Source organism: Aythya fuligula, chromosome Z (genome assembly GCF_009819795.1).
Source record: "Aythya fuligula isolate bAytFul2 chromosome Z, bAytFul2.pri, whole genome shotgun sequence".
NCBI classification, from domain to species: domain Eukaryota; kingdom Metazoa; phylum Chordata; class Aves; order Anseriformes; family Anatidae; genus Aythya; species Aythya fuligula.
Genome location: NC_045593.1, coordinates 36,890,009 through 36,904,475, shown reverse-complemented (window position 1 = coordinate 36,904,475; position 14,467 = coordinate 36,890,009). Strand labels below are relative to the sequence as shown.

The 14,467-nt window shown below is 42.9% G+C and overlaps 1 protein-coding gene across 2 annotated transcripts; it reads left to right on the top strand.

Moving 5' to 3' along the window:
• Window positions 1–1,540: 1,540 nt before the first annotated feature.
• On the top strand, window positions 1,541–14,419 carry PLIN2 (perilipin 2). Of its 2 annotated transcripts, XM_032206184.1 has the most exons (9): window positions 1,541–1,618; window positions 2,995–3,051; window positions 3,131–3,326; window positions 3,988–4,070; window positions 4,546–4,831; window positions 5,146–5,330; window positions 6,067–6,201; window positions 6,880–7,170; window positions 13,256–14,419. In XM_032206184.1, the coding sequence occupies exons 2-9, from the start codon at window positions 3,022–3,024 to the stop codon at window positions 13,385–13,387; spliced, it is 1,338 nt and encodes a 445-aa protein (XP_032062075.1). In that variant the 5' UTR covers window positions 1,541–1,618; window positions 2,995–3,021; the 3' UTR covers window positions 13,388–14,419. The 2 variants fall into 2 exon arrangements, with proteins under 2 accessions (XP_032062075.1, XP_032062076.1); XM_032206185.1 differs by lacking the exon at window positions 13,256–14,419 and having other exon boundaries at window positions 6,880–8,023.
• Window positions 14,420–14,467: the final 48 nt, after the last annotated feature.

The window sequence follows — 14,467 nt, the reverse complement described above, 5'->3', positions numbered from 1 at the left end:
GACATCCCTTTGGCCAGTTGGGGTCAGCTATCCTGACTGTGCCCCAGCTGTATTCTTGTAGAGTGTGTCCTGGGACTGCAAGAGTTGCAGATGTCCCTGTATTACAAATAACAGTGATCCGTATTTGTATCTAAAAGACCTGGAATACTCTGGAATTCCCAGTACAGATATCTCTGACAAAAAAAGATACCTGACAATTGAATGTTTTACACCTGAGAAGCCATATAACTGTGAATGAGAAACAAATCGAGGTCTCCGATAACAAGGAGAAAATGCGGAGTGCCTGTGCCTGTGAACTGTTTGGTATGGGTCCTAACAGAGGCATGATAGAGCACTTCAGCGAAGTGAAAATCCCTATTTTGTTCCAGATAGTTTTCTGATCTGTTCTGCTGCGAAACAAGAAGAGTGAACTGATTTTACTCTGCAGAAAAAAAAAAAAACAACACCATTCTGGGAAGGTCTTTTTTGAACAAGTTGAAAAACCAAACAAACAAACAGAACAGAAACAAACATATGCTCTCTCCCAAAGCCCAGGAATCACAGAATCATAGAGTGGTTTGGGTTGGAAGGGACCTTAAAGATCATCCAATTCCACCCCCCTGCCATGTGCAGGGACACCTCCCACCAGACCAGGCTGCCCAAAGCCCCATCCAGCCTGGCCTTGAGCACCTCCAGGGATGGGGCAGCCCTGTGCCAGGGCCTCACTGAGCCTCACAGTGAAGAATTTCCTCCTCATATCTAATCTAAATCTACCCTTTTGTATTAGGAAGATTGTGTCCTGTGGGAGCAAGGGTCAGAATCTCTCTAGCAGTAGACACGGGGTATTTTATGATAGGAATGGTATTACTTTTTATTATGATGGTATTTTATGAAGGGAATAACAGATAAGAGGGAGCGACGTTTTTTTGTACTTTTCTACCAAGCTTTTGCAAGAAGCCTTCTATCCCCATCCTGGGCAGCTAACGATACTTTTCACTGTACTGCCCTGTGTTAGAGGAATTTGCTGTCCTGGCACACTGATCATCGGAGGAGGAGGTGTGTGTGTGCGGAGCAGTGGAAGCTGGCACAGCATTTACACGGGCGGCTGTGGCGTGGGGCGCACTGAGGGGGCAGCCAGGAGCCTCGGCGTGCTGCGGTGACAGATACGCTGGCTCCTTGTCATTCCCCACCTTAATTAACGCTACCGGGATCTGGGTTTCTGACAGAAAAGTTGAACACGAGTTCCCTGTAACAAACTTTCTCCACAGTTTTATTTTTCCGGTTTTGTTTTACGAACTAATTCCCTCCCCCCCCCCCTCCCCTCCCCTTCCCCCGTACCCCCCCCCCTCCCCTCCCCTTCCCCCGTACCCCCCCCCTCCCCTCCCCTTCCCCCGTACCCCCCCCCCTCCCCTCCCCTCCCCTCCCCTCCCCTCCCTCCTTCCAGCCCGCCCCACAACGCGGAGCGGCCGTGACGCGCGCGGAGCTCTCGCGAGACGTCGGCGGCCGCTGCCTATAAAGTCGCGGGACGCGGGGCGGCCGCCTCAGTGCGCGGCGCAGGCGGCGCGGGAGCGGTCGGGCGGCAGCAGCGTCTCCTCCTCATCTTCCTCATCCTCCTCCTCCTCCTCGCCCCCCGGCCCCGGTGAGTACCGCGCGGCCCCGCCACTCGCCCGCCTCCTGCACGGGGTCCCCGAGAGGCGCCCTCACAGCGCTGGCTGCCCCTCGGGGCTGGCCTGCGGCCGGGCCCTTTGGGACGCGCTGGCAGCCGCGGGTAATCCCTGTGGACGCGGCCCCTCCTCCTGCCGGCCGGCGGCAGGGCGCGGGGTGGGTGTGAGCGGGGCCCCTCCGCTGCCCTCCCGGGCCCCGCTGTGTTTGTGGTCGCTGCCCCCTGGTGCAACGAGGGGAGGTTTTCACCGGACGCGAAGCAGAAAGTTAAGGCTTCCTGCTCTGGTGCTGTCACATGTGTAAAGCTGCTGTCGGGCTTTCTGGCGCACCTAGCAGCAAAGCCTTCAGGACCGCTGTCCTCTCAGGGACTGCTGTCTGCAAGGCTCTCTGCTCTCCTGTGGGCAGGCTCTGCGGCAGCTTAAGTGCCCTGTGGAGCTGTTGAAGCAAGAAGTGCTGGCAGATCTTGTTTGGCTTCTGTGTGCTCACAGAATGACAACGCACTTCTGGGTATTAATGTCTGCGTTCTCCTGCAGCATCTCCTTCCCCTCTCCCTTTTATAGGGTTTATATGGGGAGAACTATTACTGTTTTCTCCATGGGAGTGCACGTTGGAAGATAATTGCGTAGCACAGGCTTGCTGAACAACTGCTCTCCCCAGCCTGTTTCAATGTGGGCTTAGTAGTAATTCCTAAATTAGCACAAAGGAAAGTTATTTCCTGTTGTGGGGAAGTTCACTGACTGTGCATGCTACAGGAATTCTAACTCTTGAGTAACGGAGCAGTGGAAACCCTGTGTGGGCATCAGATATGTCAGCAGAGATAATGAGCCTATTGTTTTTAGTGGAGCACCTTGGGTGAGAATTAATCTGAGGTTATTGAAATGAGTATTTCATCTCAGTCCCACACTGTGCCCACAACATTTGGACAACAACAACTAACCACATTTCAAACTTGACTCCCTTATGTTAATTTGATTAAAGATACTGGTGTCGGAGTCTTTGTCTGTCCTTTAGACATCCTAAATGAGAGGTTAGAGTTGGTTTAAAAAAACAAAAACAAAAAACAAACAAAACAAAACAAAAACTTAGCTTAAGAACAGCTGGGTAGGTTTCCTTCACCCCGGCTCAACAGTTGAGACCAAGTATATATATTTCTCCTAGAAAAAATACATGACTTAAGTTGTAATTCTGTAGTGAACTGCTATACTTCACATGGATCTCCTACATGCAAGAACAAATATCCTTAATCCCCTTGATCTGGTGGGATTGATCATAAAGCAATAGTTGGTTTGAAAGCCTGGTGTTTAAATGAAGTAGATATGAGGATGTCCTAACTCTGACATGCTTCCTTCATAGGCTGTGTAAGACCGAAGACCTGAAAAAATGGCATTAGCAACAATTGATCCACAACAGGTATGTTTAAGATAGCCCAGTAGGGCTTTTAATGTATAGTTCAGAAAAATAGTCAATCAACCTCTTTCTCTTTAAACAGAACATTGTATCAAGGGTAGCAAACCTTCCTTTGGTGAGCTCCACCTATGATATGGTGTCGACAGCCTACGTTACCACAAAGGATAACCATCCCTATCTGAAGTCAGTATGTGAGATAGCAGAGAAAGGAGTGAAGACGATTACTTCAGTAGCCATGACAAGTGCTATGCCTATCATCCAGAAACTGGAACCACAAAGTAAGGCAAAGATGGAGTTGCTGATACCTTTAATTGAACTGATTGCTTTATATATCAACATGTGCTTACAGTTGAGCACAGTCATGCTGGTCTGGAGTGCTATTTCAGATAGCTGACAACCATCTCAACAAGCCTTGCTTGTTGAGTAACTTATTAGAGATAGGTATGACTTGAGGGAGTGGTGGAATCCAAAGCTGATTCCAGCTTTCATAATACTGAACTGACTGGCTCCTCTTGATTTGCAAGGTGATTGTGTAGTTGCTTGTGCAACACCTTTCTTACCTTTCACCTACTTTCAAGTGCTTTGTACTTTCTCTCACAGAGTAACTTGTGGTTGTATTTGGCAACTGTGTCACAAGGCTATTGTAACCAGGAGCCTTAGTTTCTTCAACTGGCAGTAGGCCAGATGTTTCAACCTGTTAAAACAGCTGCTTGTAAGGTATATGAACAGACTTTCTCTGCCTGCAAGTGAGCTTGCTTAAGGCACTGTAGACCAACCTTCTTGTGGGGCTTTGCTGCCTCAAATCCCCCTGAAAAGGAGGGAGAAGCTACTTTAAATGTGCTACTGTGTGAGCTCCATTTCAAAAACAAGTAACAATTGGAGTTATTTATACTAAGGCAAAACAAAACCTAAAATCAATTATTGTAATTTCTTTCATAGTTGTAGTTGCCAACAACTATGCATGTATGGGTCTGGACAAAATTGAAGAGAGACTGCCTATACTGAATCAACCCACTGACAAGGTAAATCTTTTCTGTGTGCATATGCTGACCAGAAGATCTTTATACCTGTCTCTTTGCTGTTGATACAAAAAATGCAGTGCGGGGAGTTCCTATAAGCCGCACTTGTTTCACAGCTTAGATGCAGTGAGGAGATGGAGTGCATTTCTGTAGAATCGTTTGCTTTTGGGAGGTCACTGAACCATTTTTTTTTTTTTTTTACATTAGCCTGCTACTTGATATATATGTAGCTGCTGTTCACTGGTAGGCATCCTGTAAAAACTTTTTCTTGCTCATTGTAAAACAAACTGATTTACATTCACTGAAGAGTTTTGAGCTGAAGGCTGCATGACAATCATATCTTTGTTTTGTCCATATGCTTTCAGTGCAAGCTCTTCCTGGATAAGACTTGTATGAACCTTGATGTAATTCTGTTTCCTGGATTATGTAGCTCCTTTTATCAAATGTTTTTAGTGAATCAACCTATTTTTGTTGTTAGGTTGTTGCCAATGCTAAGGATGTAGTTGTTGGAGCCAGAGAAGCTGTAACGACCACTGTGACTGGTGCCAAGGAAACTGTTGCTCACACAATCACTGGAGTTGTGGGCAAGACTAAAGAAGCCATGCAAGACAGTGTGGAACTGACCAAGTCTGTTGTTAATGGTGGCATTAACACTGTCTTGGGAAGTCGTGTGGTGCAGATGGTGAGCAGTGGAATGGACAGCGCTCTCACTAAATCAGAGACCCTTGTAGACCAGTATCTCCCACTCACTGAAGCAGAACTAGGTAAGAACAATTCAGGTTTAATTTTAATGGTATACATGTATTGGAGAAACAAGCAGTCATCTATTTATTACCTTATAGTGGGGAGGGGGCACGTGCTTCCCAAACTGTCTTTGGCCTTCCTGGTTGTAATAATGTTTTCTTGACAGGCAAGCAGAATGAACCTAAGTAAGGATTACATGTGTGCCTGTCAACCAAATGTGCTGTTAAAGGACTACTAAGGGAATCAAATATTCAGTTATTATGAAGCAAATGAAATAGTCAGACATCTTAAGTTTTGTTCCACTGGTCAATCTGCTCCCTTTCCACTGTTCTAGAAAAAGAGGCTGCAAAAGTTGAAGGTTTTGAAGTTGGAGTTCAAAAGCCAAGCTACTATGTTCGGCTAGGATCCCTGTCTTCAAAGGTCCGTGCACGTGCCTACCAGCAAGCCTTAAACAAAGTTAGAGATGCTAAGCAGAAAAGCCAGGAAACAATTTCTCAGCTCCACCACACCGTTAATCTGGTAAGTTCAAGGTCTCACTTTGGGTATAAGAAACAAATGTTGGTATAGTTTTCAAAGGTAGAGAACAAGTAGTGAAAAATCAGATAGCTGTGAATAAATTCATTTTCAAAATATAAAGTAATTCCCAACGGAGCTTTTCTCCACCAGTCAGGAGAAGTCCTAAATTAAGCTGATCTGTAAAACAGACCACCAGTTACTTGTAATTTTAAGCACTGCATAAATATAAGTAATATTTAAAAGGTGTTCATGTTGTAAAGGTTCAGTTCTGACACATCTATTCATTGAAGAAAGTGTCTTGCAATTTGGAAACACTTCAGTGCTTTACTTCAGTCTTGATATTAACAAAAAGTAGGATTCTTCATGGGCTTGCTCTTCTTGCTGTGGGTATCTCTGAACATTCCTGAGTGCTTCAGTCATCTGATCCTAACTATGTACCTTCATGTACAGCACAAACTGTACATAAATAGTTATGATCTTTAATATACTCACAATGCCATGTATATGAGTTCAGTGGGGGAGGATGAAGTAGTTGTGGTGTAGAGGGGTAGACTACATAGTATCATGGAACTGCTGCTAGCTTTTCCTGTGGAGAAAGAGCATATCCTGATGTTCTCTGAAGCATTTTGTTTGAAATTTAAGTGTTTAAAAAAAAAAAATTACAAAGCTGGTATTTTAGGATAGCCCTAGTAGAACTGCTTGGACTCTTACTTTACTTCCTTGTTTGGCTGTATTTCAGATCGAGTATGCCAGAAAGAACATGAATAGTGCCAATCAGAAACTTCTTAATGCTCAGGAAAAACTGTATCAATCCTGGGTAGAATGGAAGAAATATACAGGTCAAAATGATGGTGATGAATCGCATAGTGCTGAGGTAAATAAATGTACATGTAAACTGAAAATAAATGGATTGCATACTGTCAAGGTAACACTGGCTAACAGTCCCCAAAGTGCACAGCATCCTAACAGCACAGAATGCTTCTCTACAAAAGTAGAAGCTAAATGATGAAGCTCAAGCAGCTGCTAGTTCCTCTTATGAAAAGCAGAGGACATCCTAACTCTTAAATGAGCCTACTTTCTGCAAAAACTAACGAGTTATTCTCCTTTCAAGAGAATCCTCATTCTGTGAACTTGTTGGGATATTAACCATATCTAGGTACCAGCTAGGATTCACTTATTTTCATTTTGGCCACATGAGATAGCAATTCCCCAGCATAAAGCAGCCTGAGGAACAGACACACCGAGTCTTATATAGCTTTGAAGAGTGGTTCATCCACTAGAATACTAGTCTGCTTTAACTTGTTATCCGGAGTTGATACAAGAGCTTCCTTATCTGTTGCTGGGTAGATGCTAGCAATGCTTCTGTTCCAAAGTATTTGAACATTGGAGAAATCAAGTACTTTGAAGTTGTCTGTGACTATGCTTAATCCTTGGTATGTTACCTGCTGTATCTTACTTCCACTTTTCACTTTGCTTCCTTATCTCTTAAATAACAGAAAACTGCTAGTCACAAAAAGATACTGACAGATGATTATTATGTTTTTGTTTCCAGCACATAGAGTCAAGAACTCTAGCAATTGCACAGAGCCTCACTCAGCAGCTTCAGACCACCTGCCTCACACTGGTCTCAAGCCTGCAGGGTCTGCCACAGAATGTGCAGGACCAGGTTTGCAGTGTTGGGTCAATGGCAAGTGATGTCTACCAGAGCTTCCGGTCAGCATCCTCTTTTCAAGAACTATCAGACAGCTTTCTTGCTACTAGCAAAGGACAACTGAAGAAAATGAAAGAGTCTCTGGATGATGTGATGGATTATCTTGTTAACAACACGCCGCTCAACTGGCTGGTAGGTCCCTTTTACCCACAACTGCCTGGCATTCAGCATGCTGAGAGCAAAGGTGAAGGGGAGAAAAATTCCAGCCAGGAAGACAAACAGCTTGAACACCCTATTGAGTAAACTGCATAGCATTCATGTACTCTGCAGACTGACCAAACAAGTGACTAACAACTGTAGCTGTCAAAAAGCTTTAGGGAAAAAACTTGTGGGGGAGAAAGTGATTTAGAGAGGACACTCTCCTACAAATGCATTGTATTGTCCTGAGTAGTAAAGACTCTCTAAACCAAACAGAAGTGCCTAAATATTAGCAGCTTACAGTTGTCAAGATGCCTTGTTTGTACAGTTAAGAAACCTCACTATGCTTATTAGTGGTAGTAATATCCTTATTCTTAAATGATTCTTATCACAGCTGAAAGCATTGGATCTGCTGCTCAGTCTCTACCAGACTAATATAAAAGCCTTACATGCTATGAAATGCCTTTAAAAGCCTTGCATTCTAGCGAGGTACGCCTGAATTCTGTACATGCTGCAGATCATGCATTTGATTATTTTGTAATGGCTGTCTCAAACTGAACTGTTACATGATTCATGAGGATTCTGCGAGGGCAAAATTCCAAAGCTGATAGTGGGGTTTCTGACTGAGTCAGCTGAGTTGAATGCTGTGACAGTGCTAATACTAATGATGTAAACTTACTATTGTATTACACAGTAACCTGACCAAATCATTATCAAAGTATATTTTTGACAGTATAAAGACAAGATTCATGCTGTTTGTACTCAGGTGCCTGCTGTTTCATGCTTTTTGTAGCCAATGTTTTGTAATACATTTTGTACCTTAGTAATAAATGTTTCAGCAGCCCAAGTCTGTCTCCATGTATGTTGTGTAGAACATGTAACTTGCTGTTCTGTGGCTCCTTTAATCTGGGTCCAAGAGAAAGCAAGCTTGCAATGCAAATGAAGTAGACACATTGAAAATCTAAATCTATTTGTGTATAGTTAACATTGCTGCAGTGTTTCCATCTTCCCTTCCATTCAGGCTTTGCTTTACTGTTGCTTTTTTGTGCTTACTGTTACTTGTGCAGACTGTGAACTGGTGGATGGCCTTACACTGAGGGGGGAAAAAAGGGTATAGAAAAAAAGTCTTCCCCATCTAGTAGATGTTTGTATGAGAGTCCTAGCTACCTGCTTTGTACTTTAGCAAGTACACTTGCTAAGAGTGTGTACTCTTCAACTGTCAACGCAAGCTTTAATCTTTTTTACTTTATATACCCTCTTTTGAACTTGAGTGACTAATGTGAATTAACACTCATCTACTTGGGTGGAGTTGTTCCCTAGTAACTCTTACGACTCCCTTCCCTTGATGAGAATTACTGTTACTTGGAAAAAAGCTTTCTTGGTTTATTACTGTCCAGGTAAGTTGTATTCTTGACACATACCCTAGGTAACTGTGCATTGCAATCATTTAATTTAGCAATGTTGGTCTAAGTTTCAAAGAACTTGCTAAACAGTGTAAATCAAAACACTAAGTAACTGGGTAACTCTGTAAGTTACTCTGGCCTTTTAGAGACGAGCTACAACTGGTGGCCACAACTAGAACAACGCTTGGTTGTGTTTACAGGTTTCTGCTAATAACCTAAAAAAAAAAAAAAACCTGCATTTTTGTATTGTGATTTTTTCCCCCACATGGAAACCAAGTAAACAGAATATGAAGTTTCTGACTCCCAGTGGAATGGGGAGCCCTTTCTTGGAAGAAGAGAAGGCTAAATTATGGTGAATTAGTATGTTCTTGGTTTATTGTACCAAGTACAAGTCCTTGCATTAAGATTATTGGATCATCTTAATGAGGACAGTGTTGGAAGGGTGTTGGAACTGAACTGTAGCTTTTATGGCATGGGTATCTTGCTGGTAATCTAGTACAGCATGTCTCTGGTCTTAATTGCAATTAAGGGACTTCGGACAAAACGTGGTAACTTTTTCTAGCACAGGTAGAATGCCAGTTAAACTGCTCACTGGAGGCATGGATGTCTTGAACATCTTCCAAAACCTCGGAACTGAAGCTGATGTGCATTCTAATAACTACTGAAAAATCTCACATCAAATGAAGAAAACCTAAAATATAAACTGAGCAGAGCCTGCTCATAGATTGATATACACAATTATAAGGAAAAAGGTAAAATTACAGGGACAAACAGTTACACAACATAAACTTGCTTGCCTTAAAAAAAAAAAAAGACTAAGCACTACCCTGAAGTGTTTTTCAGAGCTATGAAGCTTCTTGTTTCATTCTCAGAAAATGAAACCCGGTGAAATGAGACTAGATGCATTGAAAATGATGGGAGATGAAATAAAGCTTCACAAATATATTTATAGCAGTATACATATTAGTAAAGCCAAAACTACACGATTTGTATAAGGGCTGGAGTTCTTTAAAGAAAGTTTGGTTTGAGGCAAGCTAAAGGCAAAAAGCTTTTGAAATCTCTCCCACTTAGTAAGATGATGACTTCCTTCCCTAGAATCTTTTCTAAACTGTATAACTTACGGTAGTGCTATGTAGCTAGTAAGGTAAGCTAAGTGAAAAGAAACAGGCAAAAGGATTTCAGAACAACTTGTAAATCTTTTCTGTTTTAAAAATAAATAGCGTTTTGGCTAAAACAACCAAAAGAACCACAACAAAAAACTTCTCCAAGCCAGCTGGTTAAAAAGAGAAAAGGGAACCTCATTTTATTTATTTATTTTTTTAAGTGTAATCTGTTCATTATTTGCATGATAGGAAAATCTTGAAGCTAGCTGATGTTCTGCTGACTGTACTATGTTTTGTACTATGAGTGGGAAAAAAATGATTTTTTTGCATAATATATGGTCTGACTAAAGTGCTTCTTCAGAAAGTGCAAAACAAGAATAATATCAAATTGCTCACGGTTCAGCTCTAAAAATACAGCAAGAAAAAGTGGGTGAGCAGATGAGCTTTAAGTTAGTGTTGATATTAACATTTGGACAGCAAAAATGCTGAACTATGTCTTGTGTTATCAACGCAGGAGTTCTGCAAGTTTTATGCTATTTCATTTAGGAAGATCTAACTGTATCTTATGGAGGAAAAGTACAAAGAAGGGTCATATCTAACCCTATTCTTACAAGAACTGTCTTCTGGCTTTGTTTCAACTTCCTAGCAACTACGAAATGAGTCTCATTTCTGTATCACCTTTGTGTTCAATTGTAGTCCTTTATCTAAGCAAGCCCATAACAGTGGAGGCTTTGCATTGATTTACTTAGACTGGTGCAGATGGCAGTGTGCTTTTAACACAATCCAGTATGCTCAAAACTGAGATAAATGATACTGATACCAACACTGTTTTATTCTGATGCACAGTTACACTCCAATTTAAAATTATTTAATGGCTATGAACATACCACTAGTATGTTAGTAAGTAGTTGACTGCTTTATGTGTGCACTAAGGAGGTAGAAAGCGCAAACTTGAACTGGAAAGGTTGATTCACCTATTATCAATAGGTGAGATGTGGATTTCTGTAATAGAGGTGACCCCATACTTACAACATAGCGAAAATTACTACTGGTCAGGCACAGTTACTGAGTGCAGTCATGTACCCTGCTCAGTCTAAGTACAGAATCATAGAATCACAGAGTTGAGTTGGAACACTGAAAACCAACCTCCCTGCCATGGGCAGGGACACCTCCCACCAGCCCAGGTTGCCCAAAGCCCCATCCAGCCTGGCCTTGAACACCTCCAGGGATGGGGCATCCACAGCTTCTCTGGGAAACCTGCTCCAGTGCCTCACCACCCTCTGAGCTAAGGTTTCCCTCTATATATCTAAATTTACTCTCTTTTAGTTTAAAGCCATTCCCCCTTGTGCTATCGCTCTACTCCCTGACAAAGAGCCCCCACCCCAGCTTTCCTGTAGGCCTCCTTTATGCACTGGAAGCTCCCTGTAAGGTCTCCCCTGAACCTCTCTTCTTCAGGCTGAACAACCCCAACTCCCTCAGCCTGTCTTTGTAGCAGCAGTGCTCTAGCCCTTTGGTCATCCTTGTGTCCCTCCTCAGGATCTGATTTAACAGGTCCCTGTCCTTCCTGTGCTGGGGGCCCCAGTGTTGAATGCAGGATTCCAGTTGGAGTCTCACGAGAGCAGAGAGGGAGAGTCACCCCCCCAACCTGCTGGCTAGGCTTCTGATGCAGCCCAGGATGCAGTTGACTTTCTGTGCTGCAAGAGTATGTTGCCAGCTTATTTGGAGTTTTTCCATCCACTGACACCCCCAAATCCCTATCCTCAGAGCTGCTCTCAACTCTTTCTCTCCCCTGTATTCGTGCTGGGGATAAACCAGTTGGTTAAACTATCTGTTTGGGCACATTTTTAAGTGAATTTGCAAACAAACTCCAAATTCCACAAGAGCTACTTTGCCTTAGACTTGTTATGTATCTCTATTTGTATGATGATATGAGGTATGGGGTCATCTGCTGGTACTGACAAAATATATTGTTTTTCTAAGTACAGTAATTAGAGATTTAGGTAAATGCAATAAACTGAAAGATGCAAGACGATTCTTGCTAGTCGAAGAATGTGTTTCCCATGTTCCTGGTGTCTTCTGAATTTTAGGAGAATACTTAACTGATTTAATTTTGAGCAAGGTTAGGCTCTCAAAGTGGTGTAGGCGTTTCATTGTATTCATACAATTGCCTGATACGTGGCATGCTGCTTAAATTCTTCCAAAGCCCAGTTTTAATTAATATTTTAATAAGTACCTGGTGTTCTACAGTCAACTACTCTCTAAGGAACTGAGTAATTCACGTTCAGTGCTTCAGTGCTGCCTACAACCTGATAGCTGCAGTAGTAGTCTTTCTCCTTTGGTGTGTTCTCTGTTCTTCTGGCATGTCTTCAGGGAAGGCAAAGCATAGACTTCTCTTTCCAATGCTTTTCCTAAAAATTGATCATAAGCAAGGTGTTTTCTAGTTACAGAATGAATTAAAAGTGCTTCTCCAGCCAGTACTGGTGGCGAGGCACTGGAACAGGCTGCCCAGAGAATCTGTAGATGTGTGCAAGGGCAGGTTGGATGGGGCTTTGGGCAGCCTTATCTCTAGGCAGGTTCCTTTGTATAACCTATTAATCCCAAGGAAAGAAGAAAGGCAAAACAAGTTTAAAAACTTGTGGAAGGTGTCCTTGCCCATGGCAGAGGGGCTGGAATCAGATGATCTTTAAGGTCCCTTCCAACCCAAACCATTCCTAGATTCTGTGATTCTAAATGCCTAGAAGCCTCTTCAAGCCACTGTTTCTTCAGACATACAGAACCAATGTCCCGTGAGCAAGCATGCGCTGATCCTGTCTGGCTTCAAGTATTCATATTACCTATGTTAAACCTAACCACGAATTAAACTGTACATATATGAATTTTTCACTTGGGGTAGAAAACTTCTGGTTATGAGTAAATTGCCTAAATCTATCTCATTTTTCAGAAGAGACATAGTAGTCTAAGTCCTGCTAATGGGACTTAAGCTTATAAGTGTCTTAGCCAAGGTTTTTAGAAGTGTGTAACATCCATGTGTCCACTAATGTCTAACTGTTCCTGAAACCCAGTAGCTGCTTAAAATACAGAATACAATATATGCAGTTGAAATAGAGGTCAGTGTATTTTTGCAGTTCCGGGTATTTGTGTCCTCAGGAAAGGTTTGATGTGGTAGGCAGGCAGAGCGGTACAAAGCAATCTGTATCAAGTTTCTCTAGGCTTCTCCTTTGCATAACCCATTGATCCCAAGGAAGGAAGAAGTGCAAAACAAGTTTAAAATCTTCAATTCTTATTTTTCTAGTCGTTGTTTTTACTAAATGCACTTAGTGAGTTTAGCTCTGTTCCACCTCTACTACAAAATCCTTTCTGCTGAGCAACTGGTTTACGTCTTGGATAATATTTGGTCTTAATGCTATATTTATGTTTAATGCAGGACTGAATATATTTCACTCTCTATTCAGTATTTTGGGTCTGATTTCTAGAGAAATCTAGAGCATTTTTATCTCCTGACTTCAGTCAGGAATACTGAACAAATTTATTTAGTTTTACTTTTGAATTGACTGAAATTTTGTTCCTATACAGGTACCAGATTTCACTATTACAGACCTGTCTTCAGAGTCAGATGATATCCCAGACATTTTGGATTTGGATGAAGATCAACAAGACTTTTCACGCACAAATGGCCCATACACCACAGGGCAAAGAGTTGAATGAAGAAAAGCAGAAAAACGTCTTTTTGATACAATGTATTTTTGCCACGTTTAACCTATATTTCTCCTTTTTGAAGCTGATCCTATCTAGCTTTGGACTTTTTTTAATCAGTGCTGTTTCACTTAGCTGCATCAAAACTGATTATTACCCCCTGAGGATTAGATGCTAGGTTGATTCATTAGCTTGTGTGTCACAACTCCTGCTCTGTAAACCAGGTATAGCCTAGCCAGTGCATCCAGCTGATCTGATCTTTGTTAAATATTTGTATAGCTGCTTGTTCTCCTGTTGGCAACAGCCAAGAGAACACGCCAGTGCTTTGCATAAAGGGCTGCCAACAAAAGGAGTTGATGAGGATTTGCCCACCAAGTGTCCCCTTCCGAGTCTACATGGAAAGCTCCTCTGCATCTACCTCTTTGCTGCTGGAAAGGACAGGAGGCTTTGGCCGTCTCAGTTTTATTTATTTATTTTTATTTTTTTTAGGCACTGTGCCTACAGCGATTAGAGCAGGGTCCCTTCGGGTGCTTTATCTGAGGGTGCTTTATGCACAAAAGGATGCCCTTTCTCTCTACATGCCTTCTGCGTGCAAAAAATTTTGGTCATCCTGCTACTGTTGGTTATGGGACCCGAGACTAGCGGAGGGTGAACGCTTGGCAAGGAGAGTTTTCCAGAAGGAAGGACGGCGGCTGCAAATGGAAGGGGAGACACTGGGAAGAGCGAGGGAAAAGGGAAGAGACAGCAACAGGTTTGGACAATAGAAAAATAACTTTTTAAAAAAACTGTGATGACAGCCAAGAGAGGGAACTGCAGGCAGAGGTATTTTTTCGCGATTTTTTTTTTTATTTTAGTATTTTTTTTCTTTTGGCGAGGAGCCGGCGCGCTCCCTGTGGCGGCGGGGGCGGTGGGCACGCGGCGGGCAGCGCTGGCTGCGCGCCTCTCTGGGGATCCGGCCGAGCCCGCGGCCGCCGGGCGGGCTGCTGCGAGAACTTCCAAGTCACGGAAATGCCTTGAAATAAAAGACTGAACCGCGCAGCCTGGCGCCCGCCTCGCCTCTCTGAGGGGATCAGGGCACAACGGGAGGCGGGG

Coding starts and splice junctions, on each gene's coding strand:
- PLIN2 (XM_032206184.1), top strand. CDS start 3,022: ATGGCATTAGCAACAATTGATCCACAACAG. Junction 4,071..4,545: donor TGAATCAACCCACTGACAAG/GTAAATCTTTTC, acceptor TTTTGTTGTTAG/GTTGTTGCCAATGCTAAGGA. Junction 7,171..13,255: donor ACACGCCGCTCAACTGGCTG/GTAGGTCCCTTT, acceptor GTTCCTATACAG/GTACCAGATTTCACTATTAC.